Below are 25,138 nucleotides of genomic sequence, written 5' to 3' on the forward strand. Positions count from 1 at the left end.
TTCTCCCAGAGGCTTACCGCATCATGGTTCCTACGGAATCGGATTACTTCCTGGTCATCTTCAAACCTGCTGCCCATGGTAGCTTGTGTGACAGCCTTCATTGAAAACCCTAGCATATGCTGGCTGAGCAGGACATGTTGAGATTCAGGGAAGGATAGCCATTTGGCTAGCAACTCTTCTGACAGCTTAAAGAAAAGAAAGAAAACTTGCATTAATCCTTTCCCCCCTATGCTACTGCAAGAGTGAACTGGGATAAAGGAAGACTCAATGGCCTTATAGGCCCCTTCCAACATTATGATTCTATGAAATGTTTGTTGCTTTTCCCTAGGGGTATAAACAGGAAAGGCAACGTATCTGGAAAACACTGGTGTCCTAACTATGAAGAGATGGTATCCCTACCTATAACATCAGAGCAACATTTGTCAAATGATGATGCAATGTCCCCAATCTAGAGATGCCCTGGGGGTGTGGCAGCTCTAAGGCAGGGAGGACTTGTGTGAATAGGCTTCCCCATTCATTTCACTGGAAAGAGGAAAACCTGCATGCCCAAAGAGAAGGGAGTCTGGAGCAGCTTCCTCCAACAGTGGTGAACAGGGATGCCTATTCCACATAGGAGTTTCTTCTGCATCTCAGCATGCAGATGGGGCTCTGGACCTAGACAACGCTTTGTAATATGCTGTTGGCTCTTGGCGTGGGGGAGTGTTATAATCAGATCACTAATAAAATCAAGCCATTAACATTTAATTGACCTTTTATAATTATTGGTACAAACTCTGTAACAGCCAGGCTCCAAGGCTGGGATTACCTATGAATTCCGATTTAACACACACCAATTGGAGAGAGTTGTGTTAGCCCCTTAGAGACATTCTATTATCCTTCTGGGGCTTTAATTTTATTTTATTTCACTTTCTCTAAGCAGCAAGCAAGCTTTCAAGTTGTATAGAACATAGGCAACTGACTTACACTAAACCAGCATTTGCTGATCTATTCTGACAACAGAGGTCTCACCTGGTCCTCTTACCTCTATGCCAGGCCGGGGATTTGACCAGAAACCTTCTGCATGCAAAACATTTTTTCTAACCACTGCCATAGCCCCTCCCCCTTCAAACTCTTATTCAGTTAGGATGTGGAGGGGAGTTCTGAAGCACTCAAAAGCTGGCTCACTACCTCATTTTAGCTGTCCTAATAAAGATATTACCGTGCTGTGGGCTTTATGATTTGATTTAACCCTTAATCCCAATGGTTCTGGGAAGGTTAGTTATTTACCACTCCCCTTTAAGCTAAGTCAGACCACTGGTCCATTGTACTCAATATTATTTTTATTTATTTATTAGATTTATTAGTCGCCCATCTGGCTGGTTGTCCAGCCACTCTGGGCGACGTACAGTATAAAAACATACAAATACATTAAAACATTAAAATCTCAACATTATAAAAAGCCTAACCCTAGTACTGTCTACTCTGACTGGTTGAGCTCTTTCCCAACCCCACTACCTTAAAAAGAGATCCTTTCTCTCTTTCAGGGACCAAATGCAGCCTTCCAGGCCTCTGTGTTTTGCCTTTGGGACTCTCTTGGCCCCCACCTCCTCCCACAGGCCACCTCTCAAGTGCTTTTGCCTGGCTGGAATGCATCTTTGAACTGTGATAATACCTCTTGCCTGTCTGGAAGGAGGTTGGATGTAGAAACCTCTGACCTTTGCCTGGCTGGGATGTAACCTACTAGGCCCTATCTGTACTATACATTTAAAACAGTATCATACCTCTTTAAACGGTCATGGCTTCTCCCAAAGAATCCTGGGAACTATAGTTTGTTAAAGGTGCTGAAAGTTGTTAGGAGACCCCTATTCCCCTCACATAGCTACAATTCCAAGAGTGCTTTAGCAATCAATCTTCCCGTGGAAATTTGGGGATTGTAGCTCTGTGAGGGAAATAGAGGTCTCCGTAAAACTCTCACCACCCTTAACAGACTACAGTTCCCAGGATTCTTTGGGGGAAGCCATGACTGTGTAAAGCGGGATGACACTCCTTTAAATGTAATGTGCAAACAGGGCCCTACTGTATAATGGTAAAAGTCACATCTGTTGCTCTTCCCCACCCATGCACCTGGCCCTGCCCGTCACTTGTGTGCAGCCCTTGGAAGGTTCCCCATGAGATAATGTGGCCCTTGGTCTGAAAAAAGGTCCCCCACTCCTGCTTTAACTAGAGATGATCAACCCTGAACTTCAAACCCAACTGCTCACACATTCAATACCCTATGGCCCCATCTAATAAATGTTTGATTTGAAATATATAAAATAGAAGTAAATGGGGAAGTCTTGACATTGGGAGGGGGAGCAAGCCAATTTCTGCATATTAACAATTAGAGAAGATTTAACAACAATATTTTTTAAAAACCCTAAGAACTTAGCATCTATCACCATTATCACCCATACCTCATTACACCACTGTTCTCCAACCTTGGGTACCTAGATGTTGTTGGACTACAATTCCCACTGTCCTATGCCATTGGCTAAGCTGGCTCGGGTTGAAGGGAGTTATAGTCCGACAATATCTGGGGACCCAAGGCTGAAGAACAGCGCATTGCACCAACCACATTCCCTTTTAACAGATGCCTCGAAAGGACTTACCTTCCCAAGAAAGACACCCCCCTCATGCTACCTAGCAAAACAGTGGGCCTTCAGACAAAGCCATTCACCTTCTGGATGACGGGGAAATTACTCTGCAGCGACTTGGTTACACCATTTTCATACAGTTTTTTCCTCAAGCAGCTCTCGCCCACATCTCCACCTAAGCCAGACTGGTACCGCAACAGGGACTTCAGCATCATTTCAAAAGGGTCCGCTGGGGGGGGGGGGAGAGAGAATTTGAAATCCAACACAAACCCCTACAATGCCCATGAGGCACAGTACTTAATAAGTGTAGGTCAGTCAAAATATTGAACAGGTGCCGGCTACTGGGCCTGGAATTCTTCACTGTGGGGGAGAGGGAAGATGTCTGTACCTAGAAACCCTGAATTTTGCAAGAGGAATAAACTCACACCCGGACTTGGGGGGGAAGGTCTGTAGCTCACTCGTACAGCATCTCCTTTGCTTTTGTTCGATACCTGGCATCTCCAGTTCAGCTGGGAGAGATCTCTACCTGAAACTCTAAAGAGCCTCTGTCAGTCAGTGTAGACAATATTGAGCTAGATGGACCAATGGTCTGACTCAGTATAAGGCAACCTCCTCTGTTCCTATGACTCAGACTACCATACTGTGCCTTTGTTTCTGAACATCTATACCTCCAAGTTTCCTGCAAACCACAAGACAGTCTTACACATTTAGCTTCTTCTTTGCCAGTTTCCTTGCCAAAAGTAGCAGGGGAGAGAGAGAGAGAGAGAGAGAGAAGCAGAAGGCAGAGGTAGGGAAATGGGCCCTCCCTCCTCAAAGTGGTCTCTCAGTGTAACAAGGTGCACCTAGCAAAGTTCCTCGTATGATAGATCAGGGGCAGCCAACGTGGTGCCCTCCAGTTGTTGTTGGACTACAAGTCCCATCATCCCTCTTCACTGGCCGTGCTGGCTGGGGCTGATGGGAGTTGGAGTCTAGCAACATCTCGACAGCACCATGTTGGCTACCTCTGTGATAGAGAGATCTAGGGATTACTAACCTGTCCTAGAACAAGATGGCTCCTATATGATTCTAGACCTGCCCTCCCCCATTTTAGTTTTTTGAGATGAAGTCCCTTGCTTTGATTGCGTGGCAGATTTCTACTGGGCCACAAAGGTGGTCCTCCTTGAAATACATTTTTCAGTCATGGTGGATGAATCAGAAACCTGTGAAGTACCTCTTACCAGTTATTAGAGCTGCAGCAGCATCCACTTATTATGCAAGACACTTCACTAACTGACAATGTTCTCTGCCCAGTACTGTCAGATGATCGTACTCCAAGCCATCTGCTGTTCAATTCAATTAGTAAAAATGCAGCTGGCACTCTTCATAAAGAACACTCCTTGCCATATTACTGAATTTTTACAGCACGTAAAAGGCACCTTTACGTGTTACAACTGTGGCAGAGAACACCTGGGCAAACACACCAAGAGTGGAGATCACACACCTGTGTACAGGTATCTTGGAACCCTGGCTCAACTGGAGTTCCCAGAAACATGTACACAAGCATTTCAAAACACACATACACACAGATGTATCACCCCCACACCATACAGATTGCCAGTGTGGCATTCATGCGTACCAGTGTGCCCACCAGTACGTATTTACTGAGACCCACAAAGGGTCTCAGTAAACAACCCCTCAAAAATCCACAATGCATGAGATTTCTTGTTCAGGTCCTGTTTGCACCGGCTCAGCTTCTCCAACATTGAACATTTCCCCCCCTTAAACACCCACCCTCCCTTCCATTCTAAACAGAGGACAGATGCAAAGAGCTTCTCTTTGTGAGCAAGCATGGCAGTGGCTGATGTAGGTGACTTTTCCCTTTGTTGATGGGGGTGGCTGCTGGGGAGGCATCCTCGCTTCATTCTGTGGTCATTTCCTTTCTGCTCTTTTAGATGTGGCAGTCAGTTTGTGTTACGCTGCACACACTCCACAGCAGCCATTTTTTGAGTGACACCCACAGCACATCTGGCCGGGTTGGCGACTGTGGTGTGTTTGGCAGAAATGCATACTGGATTGTGTATGAAGCTGCCCTTAATGACCATCCCAGGCCAAAATTATATTACATTTAACTTAAAGCATGACAGCAAAAAACCAAAGCAGACACTTGGGAGTCCAAAGAGAAATGTTACGTGTCATATCATGAGATACGTGTATTCTTGTGCCTTCAAATATTCAGTTTCCCCTACACAGCTATTCTTAATTGTATAGCACCGTACAACATGCCATCCAACCCTCCTCTCACTTATTCTCCTTCAACAACCCTGTGAGGGACAGCAACAGGACCAAGGCCACCGAGTGGTCCTCTTACCTGGGCAGGGATTAAAATGCATGCTATATCAACTAGAACACATGCTGCCCCACTTTTATTACATTTATATCTAGTGGAGGTTGGTCAGGCAGGGTGAGTGGGGCACTACCCCATCAACCTCATTCTGGCCTCAGCCAGCTCCCATCTGCCTGCCTTCTTACTTACAATCAGTCTAGCGAGTGGCACTGCCTGTCAGTTTCCTCCTCAGGTCGCATTCACACCAGACCTTTATTCCACTTGAAACAGTCATGGCTTCCCCCAAAGAATCCTGGGAGCTGTAGTTTGTAAAGGTTGCCGAATGTTGTTAGGAGATCCCCTATTCCTCTGACATAGCTCTAATGGCCAGTGTGGTTTAACAGTCAGCCCCTCTTCCCAGAGAATTCTGGTGATTGGAGCTCTGTGAGGGGAATAGGGCATCTCCTAACAACTCTCACCACCATTCACAAACTATATTTCCCAGGATTCTTTGGGGGAAGCCATGACTGTTTCAAGCGGAATAAAGGTCTGGTGTGGATATGGCCTACGGTCTCAGTGTTGCCTTGTAGAACTTAGTTGGGAGGAAGATGGGACAAAACCAGAATTAGTTGGCTCTGCCTGTCATTGGCTCCAGCTCCACCTACTGTTTGGAATCCCTGCCTTCTGACCTACCAGTCCAACAGGCACCTTTTCACTCACCATTTTTCCGAGGAGTTCAAGGTGGCGTTCGTAGCTGTCCCCCTCTTCATTTAATCCTCACAACAATCCTGTGAGGTAGGTTAGGCAAAGAGACAGCAACTGGCCCAAGGTCACTTAGTGAGCTTCATGGCTAGGGTTCCACAAATTCTAGGTCCACAAATGCAAGCAGGCTAATTTGCATATTGTGCAAATTATTTGTTAATTATGCAAATCAAGCATATTAATGGTTGCACTGTCCAGTTGTTTTGTTTTTGTGCCTCATAATTACCACCAAAAATGGGGGGAGGATGTGAGGAACCTATTTAAAAAAACCTTACATATTCAGCCTTAAATGCCAAGACTCCAGTTTCCAATGCTATGGAATATTTATTTATTAAGAGGATTTATATCTTGCCCTTCACTGTTAAAAACAGAGGTCAGAGCACCTCACAAACATAGTAAAAACAACAAAAATACACAATCGATATAAAAACATAATAAAACACATAACAGAAACAAACATAAAACAAGTCAATGCAGCAGTATAAATCTCCAGCATAAAACAAAAAGCATCAATTAAAAGCAATATTGTGACTGAGAGGTTGTCTGTACCAGCAATTAGGAAATGTGAAACAAACACATCGCGACATCACTCAGAACAGTGAGAAGTGTCTTTAGTACACTGATTCTCACATACCATATCAGGGAGAGGGGAAACGCAGCCTTCTATGATAGGCTGGAACATGATGGAGACTTGAGTGCTGGCACCTTTTTTTTTTAATGCAGTGAATTCTTAGAGACCTGGCACGTTGTACTAGCATTAGACAGGGCAGCTGTTCCATTCCTGTTGGTCTTAAGGTGGGAAAAGGTTACACCCTCCACTGCATTGGGCATGCATATATGCACATGTGTGTGTATACGCACACACACACACACACCTGGGGAGGAAATGATGCAGGGTGATCTTTATTGAGGAGTTGCCTGCTAGTCATTTTGAAGAAGTATATGTATTGAAAATACTTTTCAGCCTTTTCTGAATTGCTGAACAGAGGCTCTGTCAGGCAAGGGTGAGCGAGGCTGCATCCCGTTACAACTTTACTTGGGAGTAAGCACCATTTAACAGGGTGGGGGAAGGGCCAAACTATGCAAATACTACTACAGCAGCCTTTTTTACAGAGAGGTTTGCTTTTATATCTTGCATTTTTCAAGGGAGGGAGCATTTGCGGGCTTCATACCCCTTTATTCCATCCTTCATGATGGCAGGCAGACCCTCCCATTGCATTCACCACTTAAGCTACATACCCTTTTAAGATTATCAGTAAACTTCAACCTGGGTATGGTTTAGAAAAGTGTAGAATGGATATTTCTCTACTAGACCTCTACCTCCTTTCTTGAAGCATGTAGAACTTTCTACCAGCTTCCCCTCAGCTTTATCAGGGTGGCAGGCCCATTCTGATTTGCTCTCCCTAGCTAAGATGAATAGGTAGGCTTATCTACAGATAGGAGCTAAAGGTCTCTTGCCTTGTGTCATGGAACAGTACATCCTGAAAAAGACTGAAGGCATAATTTAAAATATTCACCACAAATACAGGCAATAATGTCCTTATGGGAAATGTGATTATCCTGGAAGAAAGTGTAGAAGCAGAAATATCCATTGAAATACTGATGTCAGTTGGCAACTTTGTTATTGCAGAGTTTGAGACAGGGATATTGAAAAGAAAATTCACTAGCGAAAATTTGTTGTAAAAACAAAATTTGTCATGAAATTTTTTTGGATGATCATTAATATTAAATCCTTTTCTTTAAAAAAAAGTCTTTCTTGCAAATGATGATAAATAGTGGGTTGAAAATAAACAAATCATTAGGGTGCTGCCATGGCCAAGTGTAAATTCCCATGGGCATTACAACTTTCCACATCATTTGCATGCTTATTATTCCATCATTTGTATGCTTATTGAGTTCAATGGAATTTACTCCTGTACAATCATGGCTAGGATAGGTAAAACTCACCATGGGAGAGGAGAAGGGGAAGGGGAGAGTAGAAGGAAGGAAGAAGGGGGGAGAGGGGAGTAGAAGACATGGGAGGGGGAAGAAGGAGATTGGAAGGGGAAGGGGAGGGATGAAGGAATGGGGAGGGAAGGGGCAAAAGGGAGGTGATGGGAGGGAGGAGGAGGAGGGGAGGGCAGGTTTGATCATTTGCATGCTTATTGAGTTCAGTGGGATTTACTCCTGTGCAATCATGCTTGAAAATGAAATGGACTGCCTTCAAGTCGATCCCGACTTATGGCAACCCTATGAATAGGATTTCCATGGTAAGTGGTATTCAGAGGAGGTTTACCATTGCCTCCCTCTGAGGCTGAGAGGCAGTGACTGGCCCAAGGTCACCCAGTGAGCTTCATAGCTGTGTGGGGATTCAAACCCTGGTCTCCCAGGCCATAGTCCTAGGATAGGTAAAACTGACCATGGAGGAGGAGAAAGAGGAGGGGGGGATTGGAAGGGAATGGGGAGGGAAGGGGCAAGAGGAAGGAGGAGGGGAGGGCAGGTTTGATCATTTGCATGCTTTTTGAGTTCAGTAGGATTTACTCTTGTACAATCATGCTTAGGATAGGTGAAACTGATCAGGGGGAGGAGAGGAGGTTGGGTGGGTGGGTCCGCACTGGGCAGAGGGGAAGCCCCTTTCTTTTTCAAAAGGAAAACATTGTGAACAGTATCATTCTTTTTCAGGGTTTTCCCCACCTTTTTATTCTACAGCAGGCACATGTAGCCTCCCACCCAAATTTAAACCAATAGGCAAGGAGTTCCAAAGCGTAGGTATTGCCACTTTGTTGTTGTTGTTATGTGCCTTCAAGTCAATTTTGACTTATGGCGACCCTATGAATCAGTGACCTCCAATAGCATCTGTCATGAACCACCCTGTTCAGATCTTGTAAGTTCAGGTCTGTGGCTTTCTTTATGGAATCAATCTATCTCTTTTTTTGGTCTTCCTCTTTTTCTACTCTCTGCTATTTTTCCGTATTGTCTTTTCTAATGAATCATGTCTTCTCCTTATGTGTCCAAAGCATGATATGTGTCCAAAGTCAGAGGAAGGCAATGGTAAACCACCTCTGAATACCTCTTACCACGAAAACCCTATGAACAGAGTATCCAAAATGCTGCCACTTTACAGGACTGACTTCTTACAAGAGCAGAACAAGTACTATGTGGCACCCATAACATGGAAAGCCGGTGACTGGCCTGGCCTGAAGGCACTTAAATCCTTCATGCCAAAAGCAAGTAGGCTAGATTAAATGTTCCCTACCCAGGCTTCATCTTTTAGCTAACATTTCTAGCTTAATTTCCAATCAGATTTTTTTTTAATTGTATGCTCCAAGCAACTGTGATTGATGCTTAATGTATCATGCTTAATGACATCACTCGGGCCCGCTGTGTGACATCACTCAGGCCCGCACCCATGACATCACTCGGGCCTGCCCCTAAATACTTAGTTTTGGGGATGCTTCTGACCTGGCAACCCTAAGATGGAGTGTTCATTATGAAGCTGGACGTGCAGCTATGGAGGCCAAGCCAGGTGGCGGTGGCCTGAGCCAAGCTGTGTGCATCATGACAGGCGCCTCGTGGGGCTTGGGCGGGAGCCTGGCATGCCTGCTGGCCCCATGGCTGGCACCCGGCTCGGCCCTGCTGCTGGTGGCTTGCTCGGCCGGTGCCCTGGGCAAGCTGGAGGGCGAGCTGCACGCCGCCTGTCCAGCACTGCACGTGTAGGGCCTGCCTGCCAGCCAACCTGGCCTCAGACGAGGGGCTGCAGCGCATGCTCCAGGCCAGGCAAGCGCTCCGCGGCGGGGCTGGCCAGCTCCAGCGGCTTCTTCTCATCAGCAACGCTAGTGAGCGCCCTCCCATTTGAAAGAGGCGCCTCTGAGGCTGAGCGAGTGCAGACTGCATTCGCTCTTCACGGTTTGCCAATTCCCCCCCCCCGCAAGTTCCCTTGCCCTGCTGTAAGTAACCCTCTGCAGGGCGCCTTCTGCTTCCCCAGCCCCCGTGGAAGTTTTAGATTGGAAGCTCCCGGGGGCAGGGACCTCTCTTCTTGTACCCTGTAAAGCACTAGGCACAGTGATGCCATCATATAAGCAAATAAAGTACCCCCCCACGCATGGTTTAAGTGGGATGGGAGCTTGTTAAATAAATTCCAAGACAGTTTTGAGGTCGGCGGCAGGAATCGCATTGAGGCTGTTACTGTGGGAATGCCAGTAGAGAGGAGTCAAATGTTTCCACTTTTAAACATGTCTGTTTGTAGTTCGGGGGGGGGGAATCTAGCGCAGGGGTTCCCAAACCTTTGCCCCCAAGGACCACTTCAAAATTGCAGAGGGTCTTGGTGGGAGGGGACTATTAAGAGGAGGGGGGTGTTTAAAAATGATCCGCCCCAGATATCAAATACGCTAGGTACGCCACTGTGAATCCATCAGGGCAATGCCAGCGGCACCATCAGGATAGGCCTTTGAGGCTGAAGTTCAGGGCCCTACCCACCAGAAGGTGTAGCCTCCCCCCAAAGCAGAGCTAACTTACCACATTTTTCAAGTATGTGAAGTAATACATATTACCATCTAAAGATCCCCTCTCCCCACCCACCGGAAAGACCATGAAATGGCGAGTCTAAAATTACCTAGCCTTGCTTCTGCCCACACGGTGCCAAAGAAAAGCATGCTTTGAATCAAGGAGCCTGGCAAGCAGCCAGCAACAGATGGCACCCATGCCATCAGCTATACAAACCGAAAGGCACACGAAACATAATGCGGATTCCCTGCAGAGCAGATGCAGCCTCCTAAACCTGAAACCAAATGTTAAAACTGTTCCAATGACTGGGCCCTGCCTCACTTCCACGGCCCAAGACCCTCTACCTCTGCCCAGTTCTTTTCTTTGCTAGAAGCCCAATTTACAAGCAGTTGGGTTAAAGTGATGCTGTTCAGCTGGGCTCAATAGCAGAGGAAACAAAAAACAACGCGGAAGAGGAGAAAAATAAAGATTGCAGAAAATGCACAAGCAAGATACCTACCCACAAGGGTATCATTAATTACCAGAGGTTTTTGCTTGTTTGTCTTTTAAAAAGCTTAGTGGATGCAGACCTTAACCTTTTGCCTGTTGTAAATAAGAAATATATGTTTGGTTTTGCCACACACATACACCCAAAGAGAGAGAAGGATAAATCTTTGGGCAGAAAAATGGATTTTTAGCTTGCAGCAAGGGAGGACAGGAGCAAGGTTCTTCCCACCAGTTGGTTCAGACTCCCTACGAGAAGCCTCGTGTCCCCAAGACCACTAATTAACAGTTATTCACACAATCACTGCCCACACAACCTTCAGTATAAATCACTTCTTCAATATAGATCTCATTTAACCAAGGTAGATTGTTTTTATTAAGTTTAAAGTGGAATGATACTGCTTTGAATGTATAGTGCAGATGGGGCCTCAGATGTGAGGCAAAATGTACATACATTGTTCTCATCTGGGGGGGCGAGAACCTAGCCTGTTCCCCCCTTTCAATATTTACTTTGCCCCTCACCTTCTGGAAAAATTCCTGCAAAGGGTCATGCTTCCCAGGGAATGCTTTGGCTAGGTGTTGGGTGCCTGGCAGTCCAGAAACCATTTTTAAGTGTTACTAAAGACATGCCTAAAAATGTGTCTTGCCTTTTTAAAAAATTACCTCTAAACTACTTCTTTGATAGGCAGGCTTACCCAAGGAATTTTGTAGCGTTCATTTGCACCTGAAAGGAAAAGGTGCAAGCGCAGACTTGTTAAATACCATCTCCCTTTAAGGCAAGAACCTTTTAAAAATGCATCAGGAGAAATTTAGCCTGCTCTGTATGGATTTAGTCACCAAAGTCAAATAAACTGCAGCCTTGGGGCTGAACATCTTCTCTTCATTGCCCTACCAAACTTCAATGGTGAAGACTGGAACAAGGCTTGAGCTTGTCTCTCTCTCTCTCTCTCAGATACCTTTGTTCAGTAGGGTTGCCAGGCTCAGGGCCTGAGACTGATCCTGTATTTTTAGGAGAAGAGAAAGTCAGCCAAGTGCAGGTGTTCTTGCAACCCTGTAATGGGAAAAACCACAAGGTGGATGCCAGGTCCGGCCTCCAAGAGGTCTTCTGTATCTTTAAAAGTTGTGCAGGGGGAAGGGAGAATTCCACCTTGTGGTTTTTCCCATTACAGGGTTGCAAGAACACCTGCACTTGGCTGACTTCCCCTTCTCCTAAAGGTACAGGATCAGTCTCAGGCCCTAAACCTGGCAACCCTATTGTTCAGTGACAAGTGGGGGCTTGAGCTCTGCCCTATGGAAAGCCATGTTTTGTATGTTGCTACAAAAACAGTGTGTCTTGGGGCAGCAAAAAACTAGCAGGTTTTAAGGTAGATAATGGATGATGTTGTTGGGGGTGTGTGCTCTCCAACAAGGAGCCTTGTGGCATGTCAAAGGCTAATAAATTTATGATAGCAAAAGCCTTCATTGACCAGCATCCACTTCACTTGACGCGTGGACAGTGATCCTGAGTTATGTGGCTAGGCAGGGGACTGGAGTGCAAAATCAGAAAAGGCAGAGGGAAATGAAATTCAGAAAGTACCAACAATGATAATGTTATTAGCTGTGACCATTCTACAAAGCAGAAACATCCTCACATTGGCAAACTCATTAATACACACAGGATAATAAAAAGCCATTATCGTGATTCAAGCCACAGGAGATACAATTCATCAAGAAGTTCATTCTGATTCACAGTAGTTTTAAGCAGCAGTCATCCTTTGAAGCTTCTTCGTTTGAGAACAAACAGTCCCCAGGGAGACTGAAATGTGATGCATTTTATTTCTCTGTGACCTCAATGTTTGTACCCCCCCCTCCTGTGTGTGTATGTGTGCAGTTTCTCTATCCTGCAACTTAGGATAATACTTCATGCATCTGACCAAGCAGGATCTGGTACATGAGAACCTATGCCATAATTTAACATACCAGAAGACTCGTTGCTGTTTTTGCTGCAGCATATTTAAACACTGCTACTCCTCTGGAAATTCTTGCTGTAGGTTCATAAGCTACAGTATAAAGTGCTTGTCGAGCCATTTCTGTCCACCTATCCACTCAAAGGACACTATCAACAGCATCAGCTGTTCCATCAAGGACTTGTTGATTTGTATAATTTCTAATGGAGACATTCAAGAGGCAGCTGGACAGCCATCTGTCGGGAATGCTTTGATTTGGATTCCTGCATTGAGCAGGGGGTTGGACTTGATGGCCTTATAGGCCCCTTCCAACTCTACTATTCTAGGACTCTATAATGCAACATATGTCATCAGGTGCCAAAAATGCCCTTCTTCAGGCACTCAATGGAGACTGATGGTAGCTAGCTCACTTCAGAAAGTAAGTGTCCACCATTGGCCAGGTTTGCACTTCACTGTAAGCCATAATCTTAAACAAACCCTAGAGTGGTGGGCTTAGCATTACATGCGAACCAGTGCTCATGGTTTGTTTTTATCTAAACAAACCATGAGTGGAAGCCAAGGTTTGTTCTTGGCTTACCGCTAGTGGGTTGTTTGGGAGAAACCCTAGTCTGCATGCAATGTTAAGCCTGTCATTCCATAGTTTTTTTCTTGGTGTGGAAGCTGGAGGACCGAAGCAGGTGCAATTGTTCATGGTAAACCATTTATTTCAGACAATGGCTGACCATGATGTGGGAACAAGACCAGAGTGTAGGACATGGAATAATGGCTCAATAAGGGCCTTCTCAGTGGTGGCCCCTGAATTATGGAACAATCTCCCTGAGGAGGTACGCCTGGCGCCAACATTACTATTGTTTCGGTGCCAGGTTAAAACTTTCCTCTTTTCCCAGGCATTTTAGCATTTTAGTACGTGTTGAAAAATGGTCTTGATTCTTCTGGATATTTTATAATTTTAAAGTTTTTAAAAAGTTTTAAATTTGTTTATATGTGACCTATTGTATTTTTATGTTTGAATGTTGTGCACCGCCCAGCGAGCTTCGGCTATGGAGCGGTATAGAAATCTAATAAATAAATAAATAAATAAATAAGTTACAGGAAGCCAGACTTTGGCTGAACATTAGGAAAAACTTAAAGCAGTATTATTTATTTATTTATTGCACTTGTATACCGCCCCATAGCCGAAGCTCTCTGGGTGGTTTACAGCAATCAAAAACATTAAAACAAATATACAATTTAAAACACATATTTTAAAAACAATTTAAAACACAATTTTAAAATTTAAAACAATATAAAAACAATTTAAAACACGTGCTAAAATGCCTGGGAGAAGAGGAAAGTCTTGACCTGGTGCCGAAAAGATAACAGTGTTGGTGCCAGGCGCGCCTCGTCGAACACATCATTCCATAATTTGGGGGCCACCACTGAGAAGGCCCTCTCCCTTGTTGCCACCCTCCGAGCTTCCCTTGGAGTAGGCACCCAGAGGAGGGCCTTTGATCTTGACCGTAGTGTACGGGTGGGTTCGTATCGGGAGAGGCGTTCCATCAGGTATTGTGGTCCCAAGCCATGTAAGGCTTTATAGGTCAAAACCAGCACCTTGAATTGAGCTCGGAAACATACAGGCAGCCAGTGCAAGCGGGCCAGAATCGGTTTTATATGTCTGGTCCCTGTTATCAATCTGGCCGCTGCATTTTGCACAAGCTGCAGTTTCCGAACCGTCTAAGTGAATTCCAGTAATCTAATTTGGAGGTTACCAGAGCATGGACAACTTAAACCAGGTTATCCCTGTCCAGATAGGGATGTAGTTGGGCCACCAACCGAAGTTGGTAGAAGGCACTCCGTGCCACTGAGGCTACCTGAGCCTCAAGTGACAGAGATGATTCTAGGAGAACCCCCAAGCTACGAACCTGCTCCTTCAGGGGGAGTGCAACCCCATCCAGGCCAGGTTGGACATCCACCATCTGGTCAGAAGGACCACCCACTAGCAGCATCTCAGTCTTGTCTGGATTGAGCCTCAGTTTATTAGCCCTCATCCAGTCCATTGTCGCAGCCAGGCACTGGTTCAGCACATTGACAGCCTCACCTGAAGAAGATGAAAAGGAGAAATAGAGCTGTGTGTCATCAGCATACTGATGGCAACACACTCCAAAGCTCCGGATGACCGCACCCAACGGTTTCATGTAGATGTTGAGCATGAGGGACAGAACTGACCCCTGCGGAACCCCATACTGGAGAGTCCAGGGTGCTGAGCAATGTTCCCCAAGCACCACCTTCTGGAGGCGACCTGCCAACCAGGAGTGGAACCACCGCAATGTAGAACATTTGCTACCGGCCTATAGTTATTAAGATTTTCTGGGTCCAGGGAGGGTTTCTTCAGGAGTGGTCTCACTACCGCCTCTTTCCGGCAGCCAGGGACCACCCCCTCTCGCAGAGAGGCATTAATCACTTCCCTGGCCCAGCCAGCTGACCCAGCCAGCTGTCACTGAATGACAATGGAACCAATTACTTAGGGAGGTGGTGGGCTCTCCAGCACTGGAGGCATTCAAGAGACAGCTGGACAGCCACCTGTCGGGTATGCTTTAGGTTGGATTCTTGCATTGACCACAGGGTTGGACTTGATGGCCTTATAGGCCTCCTCCAGCTCTATGATTCTATGTGCTTATGTCCACTATTCATCTTGCTTTGCCACTGTAAACCACTATTTATTCCAAACAATGGCTTCCTATGATGTGCGAACAAGACCTGTTCAAAGTGGGTCATACCCGTTCTGACTGGACCTTTTACTCCAGGCCTCACTTTGCAATAACATTCGCTCTCCCACTTTCTTCTGTCAGTACCCCAAATCTGGAAGTCTTTATATGTAATCTTCTAACTATGGATAACACTTCATGCACCTGATTAAGTAGGCTGCAGTCTACAATAAATGCGGCAATTTCTATGGCTCCACTCAACTCATATTTATGAAAATATAAGAAAGAAATAGTACTCACACGTCTTGTTAGGGTTGATGTGCTGCTTCAAGAGATCAATGGACCCGAGGCTGATTACAAGACGCCGTCCAAACCAGAAAGATACAACAGGACCATATTTCTCATGGAGATTTACCTGGAACTCATGCAAGCTGCCACTAGTTATGATATCTGAGAGGTTTCCATCTCTTGAAAGAAAAAGAGATGAACAAAAGCATACCATTTACTATCAGAACTTGAACAGGTAAGGGTACAGGAGGTCTCATTAGAACCCTCTGTCATGAACTTGTATATTTTTATGACATGTTAAAATAATATGTAATATCATGGCTCAATGCAAAGAACTCTGGGAGTTACATCTTGTCAGAAAACAGGCCTTGGGAAAAGGCAAAAATGTTAAGCTGCATTTACAGCTGAAGGCAGTTAGGGAGGCCTGAATAGAAACACCTGGTTATCTATGTTAATCAGTAAGAGCCTGGTACTGAACGCCATGCAGGCCATGCAGGCCTGTGAAGGTTGAGAACACAGTTGGGAGGGGGGCCTGCAAGGCATGAAAAAGTGAAGAAGCATCGAGAAGGGATTACATCAGTAAACCCCTGATTGGTTAATTAATCCTGGACCGTTGGGTTTCTTTTCCTTAAGTATAGGGCTTGAGACCCATAGCCTTTGTTCCCTCTGGAAGGTTTCCCTGGATGATACCTATGGGTTTCCATCTTGCTGGTGGCTACCTAAGCAGGGTTCCATTGCTTTGTATCTGATGTTACTCTCTTTGAGGAGAGATGAGATTACAACCAACTACCTCATAAGTAAGTAGATAGGTTAGTTAGGTTATCATTTTTCTTGTTGTGTGAATGAATTCTCTTATGTGTACCTAAACCCCTGATTGGGTGTGTGGTTTTGAAGAACTGTTTTGCTGTTATATTTTAATGTGCACTTATATTTTTGAATAAAGCTACTTCTATTTAACCTGGTAAGGGTGGTTCTGAATTCAGCACCTTGACCTTTCAGCTACGCAGCTACCAAAGGGAAAAGGAGTTAAGTCTAATTCTAATTTGTGGGGTTTTACCAGAGATTTTTTGACAAGGAGTGTAAGTTTGGCTCTTGTCTTATAGAACCTTGGTTTACATATTTTTTGGGCTCAGAGTTCCCCCTAGCTCTGAGTTGAACCAGTAAAGGGGTGGTGGCAGCCTACTTTCTACCTTGCAGGGTTGGTGTTAGTTTGCACAGCCTTGGCAAGGAGAATTTGGTGTTTGGGTTCCAGAACAATTGCCCTAAGGGTGGGAATTGGGTCTGAAGCATGGTGCCCGTGCCTTGTGGGGGGAGGTGGTCCATGACACCCTCCACTTCCAAACTAGGCATTATTGCCTGTGCAAGTACACCTCTGTTGTTGTAGATGTACTGCAGTTCATGACAAACCTACAATAACCAAAATATTTTCTGGAGTTTACATGCTTCATCCAGAGATCTGTTCTTTTCTATTCCCCTGGGATGCAGGCTACTTGTAAAAGAAGCATGAGAGGTACTATGTCATGGACAGTAGAGAGCCACTGGACACAGCAAGGAGGGGGATGGAAGAGTTTGCTTTCCCATGAATGGGGTGGCCAAGGTAATGAACATCTTTGGCAGCAGCAGTAGGAAACTCCCCATCCCACCCCATTCCCAAGATCCAAATTCCACTGGAGGGAAATGCACAGGGGCCACATTCTGGCAGTGGGTGGGGCCAAAGCCAGAAATGAGCAGGACCAAAACACAAATGGACACACCCCATTTGTATACAAAAACAGTACCCCTCTGTGCATGGAGGGGAAAGGATTGTGCTCTAGATCAGGGGTGGGGAACCTATTCCCCATTGATGCTTTTGGGATTCCAACTTCCATTAGCCTTGATCAGCATGACCAATGGTCAGGGATAATGGGAGCAACAGGAGGGCCAAAGGTTCACTGCTCTTGACCTTAATGAATCTATAAGAAGCTACTTACTTTTCATCAGTTGGAGTTATCCCTGGGATACCTGAAGCTTGTCTGGAAGACTAAGGAAGAAAAGTAGAAGTCCAGATTACAATCCATTGCTGATGTAATTAAGCCATGTCAACATGAAAATGAGGCTTGAACAGAACTGCATGGCTCACAAAATTAACTGGCATTCTTGGTACAGGTTCCTCAGGTGTGGAATTTCCTTCTTTCCCAAATATCTAGCCAACTCTTTTTTTTTTTAATAATTTTTATTCAAATTTTTCAAAAGACAAACAAAACAAAGTCAAACAACAAAAACATAACAATACAACAAAAGAAAAAAATAAAATAGTTGACTTCCGATTTGTCACAGATCAGCTATAAATATATAATATATATCAAACCTGTCCCTTAATATATACATACAGGATCACTTTTCTCCATAGGCTATCTTAGTTAATCGTCAAATCCCAATATCATCATTTTATTTTGATCTTTCAACAAAAAGTCTAAGAGAGGCTTCCATTCCTTAAGAAATGTGTCTGTCGATTTTTCTCTAAGTAAACATGTCAATTTATCCATCTCTACTAAGTCCATTAATTTCAATAGCCATTCTTCCGTTGTTGGTGTTGATTCCATTTTCCACTTTTGTGCATATAATAATCTTGCTGCTGTAATCATATATAATATTATTCTTCCATATTTCTTTTCTATTCGTTTATCCATAAAACCCAATAAAAAAATTCTGGTTTTGACTGAATATTTATCTTTAGAATTTTTTGCATCACCCTACCTATCTGTGCCCAAAATGATTTTGCCTTTTTACACAGCCACCACATATGATAAAATGATCCTTCTTGTTGTTTACATTTCCAACAAACATTAGAAACATTACTACACATTTTTGACAACTTTTCTGGAGTCATGTGCCAACGATACATCATTTTATAGAAATTTTCTTTAAGATTATAGCATAATGTAAATCTCAAGCCTTTTTTCCACATATTTTCCCATTGATCCATTTGTATGTTATAACCAAAATTTTTTGCCCACTTTACCATACACTCTTTTACTTGTTCTTCTTCCATATCCATTTTCAGCAAGAGTTCATACATTTTCGCAATTGTATTTTCATCATTTGTACACAAACCTATTTCAAAATCAGATTTACTTATTTCAAACCCATACATTTTCTTGTCCATTTTATATCTTTCTAACAATTGTAAATAGGCAAACCATTGAGAACTATATCCTTCCTTTATCAGTTGTTCTCTCTCTTTCATTATATATTCTCCATGTACATTTTCTAATAGTTCTTGATAAGTTAACCATTTCTCTTTTCCAGCTATTTCTCTTCTGTAAAACGCTTCTTGACTTGAGACACATAACGGTATTTTCGAATAGAACCTTGGTTTATATCTATTCCATATTTTCAACAGAGGACGTCTTATAAAATGATTATTAAAGTCTACATTTACTTTTACTTTGTCATACCATAGATATCCATGCCATCTCCACTGCAGGTTATGGCCCTCCAAATCCAATAGTCTTTTATTCCTCAATAAAATCCATTCCTTTATCCAGACTAAACAGCAGGCAGCAAAATAAAGTCTCAGATTTGGTAATCCCAGACCTCCTCTTTCTTTGGCGTCTTGTAGTAATTTAAATTTAACTCTTGGTTTTTTTCCTTGCCATACAAATTTAGAAATATCTTTTTGCCATTGTTTAAAAGGTAAATCAGAGGATATTACAGGTATTGTTTGAAACAAAAACATCATTCTTGGTAATAAATTCATTTTTATCACAGATATTCTACCCATTAATGACAATTGTAGTTTATCCCATTTTAGCAGATCTTTCTTAATCTCTGTCCATAATTTTTCATAATTATTATGAAACAACTTTGAATTTTTATTTGTCATAATGATACCTAAATATTTCAACTTTTTCTCTATTGTAAAATCTGTCTTGTCCATTAACTCTTTCTGTTCCCTTAAAGTTAAATTTTTCACCAACATCTTTGTTTTTTGATTGTTGATCTTAAATCCTGCTAACGGTCCAAATTCTTTTAATTTGTCCATCAATACATTAATTCCTTCCAAAGGGTTTTCTAATACAATTATCAAATCATCAGCAAATGCTCTCAGTTTATATTCTTCTTTTTTTATCTTTAATCCCGAAATCCTTTTATCTTGCCTTATATCTCTAAGCAGCACTTCTAAGACCAGAATAAATAGAAGAGGAGATAATGGACATCCCTGTCTTGTACCCTTTTGTATTTCACATGAATCTGTTAAATCTCCATTAACAATTATCTGAGCCTTCTGAGATATATAAATCGATCTAATCCATTTTATAAAATTGTCTCCAAAATCCATTTGCTCCAAAACCTGAAACATAAATTTCCAATTCAAATTATCAAATGCTTTCTCAGCATCTAAGAAAATCAAAGCTGCTTGTTTATCATTTCGTTGTTCTAAATATTCCAACACATTCAAGACATTCCTGACGTTGTCACGTAAATGTCTTTTAGGTAAAAACCCCGATTGATCTTCCTGGATAAATTGTTGCAATATTATTTTCATTCTTTCTGCCAAAATCATTGTAAAAATTTTATAGTCATTATTCAATAGAGATATCGGCCGATAATTTTTTGTTTTAGTTAAATCTTGCTCCTCTTTAGGTATTAATGTTATGTTAGCATTTTTCCAACTATCCGGTATCTTTCCCTCTTGCAAAATAGAATTCATTGTATACTGTAAAGGCAGCAAGAGTTCTTCCTCCAAACATTTATAGTACACTGCAGATAACCCATCTGGTCCTGGTGCCTTTCCTGATTTAATTTTGTTTATAGCTTCAGATATCTCTCTTGACGTGATAGGGCCATTAATAGCTTGTCTCTGAAAGTCTGTAATTTTAGGCAAATTCTGTTTAGATATATACTCTTCTATTTTTTCAGATGGGATTTCCTGACACTTGTACAATGTTGAATAATATTGATGAAAAATCTTTTTGATTTTTACATTATCTGTCAGCATCTCATGTCCTTCTTGTATCTTTAAAATAATATTTTTTTGACGTTCTTTTCTTAATTTATATGCTAACCATTTCCCCGGTTTATTTGCAAATTCAAAAGTCCTTTGTTTAGCAAAATTTAGTTTCCTTTCAATTTCTCTAACTGTCAGCATTGATACTTGATTCTGTAACATTTTAATTTGATTTACAATAGAAACTTTAGTTGGATTCTTTTTCAATTCTTCCTCTTTTTGTTTTATTTCTTCCAAAATTAATTGCATTTTCTGTTTCTTTTTTTTAAATTCAGTTACATTTAATAAAATATCCCCTCATAAATGCCTTACTTGTATCCCAAACAATATTTTCATTTGTTCCTTTATGTAAATTATGTTCAAAAAACTCTTTTAATTTCTTCTTACATTCTTGTACTACTTTGTCATTCTGTAATAAAGATTCATTTAGTCTCCATCTAAATCCAAGATTTTTTTTTTTGAAAGTTAATATCACAGGATTGTGGTCCGAAAAAGTTTTTGGTAATATATCCATTTTAAAAATATCTTTCACTAGATTTTTAGACATCCAAATCATATCAATCCTCAAAAATGTTTTATGTCTTTCTGAAAAATAAGTAAATTCCTTTGCGTTATCATTTATATATCTCCAGGTATCCACCAATTCTAAATTTTCCATCAGTTCAAAGCAAATCTTCAGTAATTTACCCTGTGTCTCTTTAATATTTTTTTCAGAAAGTCTATCAATTTTTGGTGAGATTACCCCATTCCAATCACCCATAACACACCAATGATCATATGAAAACTCTGACAATTTTTCCATAAGTCCTGTGTAAAACCTTGTTTTATCTTCATTGGGGGCATAAATACCCACTATCAAAATTTTTATGCCCTGTAAAGTAATTTCAACCCCCACAAATCTACCACTATCATCCAGTATCAATTTAGGAAGCAATTGTGGGTTAATGTAAAGAACAACTCCATTTTTTTTTTAATCCAGCCGAAATAAATTCTTCACCCAAATTTTTACAAATCAAATATTTGGAATCTTTCTTCTTAATATGAGTTTCTTGTAAACAAATTATATCCAATTTTAATTTTTTCAAATAATGAAACACTTTCTTTCTCTTCTGCGCCGTGTTAGCTCCATTTATATTCCAAGTTAGATATTTGTAATCCATCTTTAAGCGTGTATTTTAAAATGTACCTGATGCTCCCTTTAATCCCTCATCTTCCTTCCCCTCCTCTGCATGTTCCTGTTGACTTTGTTTCCCAGGAATTATATCCATATATTTGAGTTTATCTTCTTCCATGTCTTTTGAAGCTTTTCTCAAGAAATCCCTTGCTTTTTGAACAGTATTCAATCGATATTTCTGTTGTCTGAATGTAAAAATCACTCCTTCTGGAACATCCCATCTAAATTGAATTTTGCATTGCTTAAGTTTTTCTGTAAAGAAAGCATATTATTTTCTCTTACGTAAAAGTCTAATAGGAATTTCTTTCATCACCAGTATTTCCTTACCATCAATTTTAAAGGTATTGTTGAAGTGTTGTTGTAATACCATATCTCTGGTCATCTTTTTTATAAAGTGAACAAGCACATCTCTTGGAATTTTTTTCATTGTTGCATATCTGGAATTAATTCTATAAACTTTATCTATTTCAAATTTCATCCGATCTTCATTCAAATCCAAAAATTTTACTAAGGCATTAACAATTTTATCTCTGATATCTTCACCTGTTTCCTCAGGGATTGCACGGAATCTCAAACAATGTTCTTTATTTCTCATTCAATCACAGCCATGTAGTCCAAATTTTTTTCTAATTCCAGATTTAATATATCTGTTCTATTCTCCAAGATTTGTACCTTTTCTTTAGTATTTTTTGCATCCTCCATTATTTGCCCAATTGTCCCTTTAATCTCATCCACTTGTGTTTTAATTTGGTCTTTTATATCTTTCAATTCAGTTTTCATTTCTTGTTTTAGATCACTAATCCCTTCCATTATTTTTTGAAACACATCTGGGGGTATAACCCCTTCCTGTGGATCAATTGAACCTCTTCGCTCCTGAGCCTTAGCTGCTTTTCTAGTTGTCATTCTAAAGAAGACTTTAATTTCTGATATTAACCACTGTTCCAAAACCTAGAGGCAGTCTATTTTTTTTTTTCCTCCACCAACGAAAGAGTTAATATTCCAGGCCTGTTATTATAGTCCGGCCAGCACAGTTCTTATCTACGTCCAGGAATGCAAAACAATTCTGGTTCACAACACCAAGCAATTAGTAACATATACGAACAGCAGATTCGTCCAAAAAGAAATAATCCAAGCAGAAAAATAGTCCAAAATATATTTCCATCAAATAATAATTGCCTCTCATCCGTTTTTAATCTTTATAACTCCAAATTCAGGCCAGCTTTTTGTCGTAAAAAAAAATATATAAATTGTTTACATTTTCTTTCTTCGTTAATTATATTTAACAGAGAAAAAGTATGACTCACCCAGATTTCTCAATTGCTGATTCGTAAACAAATCCCTTTTACTGTAGTAATTTAAGCCAAATGATAAGATTTAGACAGAAGGAGGCTCGCTGGTTAAGAACGTTTTTAAGAAGAAAAAAAAAGCCTCGCTTTTTTTCAATACAGCTTGTTGGAAGTCCTGACTCCGTCTTCAGCCGATCGGTATGCCTTCTTATCTCAGGGAATTCCTGATCAATTCCAGCCGCCGACAGCTCAACGAAGTCCTGTGGAAAATCTGATCGGTTCACCTTTACCTTGGAGAACATTTAAGCCAGTCAAAGTTTCCTCTTGGCTGGCTTTTAAACTGAAAAAAGCTTCCTCTGAGGCAGAGATCTCTCAGAAACAACCACCAGCTGGGCACTCACTTCTGGGAAGTCAATATCTAGCCAACTCTTACAAGCTTTCAGTGCCAGCTGAACTCTTTTTATCTGTTTGCCCAGGCCTTGGGACGACTGTTGTCGCCCTGCTGCTATTGTTGTTGATTAGGTTTTATTGCCTATGGTGTTGTGCTTTTATTTATTTTGTCATTTTACGATGTCACCCATTTTAAAGTTCTAACGTAACCTGCTCTGGGATTACTCGGAGTACTGAAGAGTGGGGTGAGAAATATTTTAAATACAATAAATAAATATTTATTCATTGAAAGGCTCACGGATATCTATAGGATTTGTGCATACAACTTCAACCCTAATTGCTTTATATTTCCACCCTAGATAAATTTACATGTATACAAGTTCCAGTGTTTAATTCTGGATAATATATTTAGGATTATTAATTTATTGCATTTATATCCCAACTTTCTTCCATCATGACAGTATACACAACTGTTCCCAGGCAGTCTCCTATCCAGGCATTATTTCATGTATGCTAGTGCTATGCAGATGCTTTCTGTGGCAGAGCAGATGACATACGCCCTTTTTGAAACACCATGTGATGCGTCTGGAATCCCAATTGGATCAGAACCCCAAGAGATGCATACATGGGCATATTAAACATTTCTTGTCGTGTGCATATCTGTAATTTACACTGCTGTGGAAAATGCTGGTATACTACTGACATACACACAACAATCATGTTCGCCATGCACGCACACAGATTTTTAAACACCCATGCACATCTTGGGACCTGTCCCAGTCAGGGTCCCCAGCCACGTTCCATGAAGGTGGTCCATGTGCACAAGTCCTGTGTAATGGCAGCGTACTTGAGGCTCCACACATTTCTAGTGTCTACAATTTGACAATCTATACATACAATAATTTTAAAAAGATATAGATTCTTATGATTCCTGGCCTTAGGAAAGTGCTGGTTTGAATGGCTAGAACCCAAATATACCTAGTGAAACCAGTGCAAAGGAAAAGGCAATATCGACAAATATTTTTTTCCAAGCTTGAAATGCCCGGAGGGGAGGAATGTCGATAACTTAACACACTGACTTGTGACAGCAGTCTTTCCTAGCTTTATTTAGAGATACCAGGGACTAAACCTAGGACCCTTTGCATGCAAAGCATGGGCATGTGAATTGGATCAGGGCAACTGAGAGACAAAAGAGAGACAAAAGCTAAGGCCACAATCCTGAGCACACATACTGGAAAGTAAATCTTACTGAACTCAATATGACTGACTTCCAAGTCAAGATGCATAGGACTGGGCTGCATTATCCTAATAGAACTGCAGATGTGGATGTCAGAAATGGATCAATTTACATTGAAGCTATCAAAATATGTAAAAATCAAGTGCAACCCCCCCCCCAAAGTAGCCTTAAGATATGGCTTGCTAGGAAGATGGTGTGTTCCTCCACTAAAGGCTATAATCCTAAACATACTCACTAGGGAGGAAGCCTCATTGAATCCAACAAGCCTACTTCCAAGTTCCAAATAAACAAATATAGCATTGCACTGTATGGTGGCAAATCTGCATTCATTTACTAAAGAGTAAGACCCACTAAACTGGAGGTGGGGGCTTAGTTTGAATTAAACATGCATAATATCAGGTGGCATAGCTGCAATCCTCTCCACAATCATGAGGAAGTAAGCACTAGGGCTAATTTCCAAGGAAAATTACCCCCTGGAGGCAGATCCACACCTTACATTTAA

General features: G+C 41.8%; 1 protein-coding gene across 1 annotated transcript in view; it reads right to left on the reverse strand.

The window, feature by feature from the left end:
• The window catches only part of LOC133376233 (cytochrome P450 20A1), a 41,671-nt gene that overhangs the window by 14,926 nt on the left and 1,607 nt on the right, over positions 1 to 25,138 (reverse strand). Inside the window, exons 2-5 of the mRNA XM_061607934.1 lie at positions 17,530 to 17,579; positions 15,572 to 15,738; positions 2,696 to 2,841; positions 18 to 185 (exon numbers count right to left, since the gene is read on the reverse strand). Coding sequence (XP_061463918.1) covers positions 18 to 185; positions 2,696 to 2,841; positions 15,572 to 15,738; positions 17,530 to 17,579 — 531 coding nt within the window. The remainder of the gene's footprint in view (positions 1 to 17; positions 186 to 2,695; positions 2,842 to 15,571; positions 15,739 to 17,529; positions 17,580 to 25,138) is intronic.

The sequence above is a fragment of the Rhineura floridana genome, chromosome 2 (assembly GCF_030035675.1).
Source record: "Rhineura floridana isolate rRhiFlo1 chromosome 2, rRhiFlo1.hap2, whole genome shotgun sequence".
Taxonomy (NCBI): domain Eukaryota; kingdom Metazoa; phylum Chordata; class Lepidosauria; order Squamata; family Rhineuridae; genus Rhineura; species Rhineura floridana.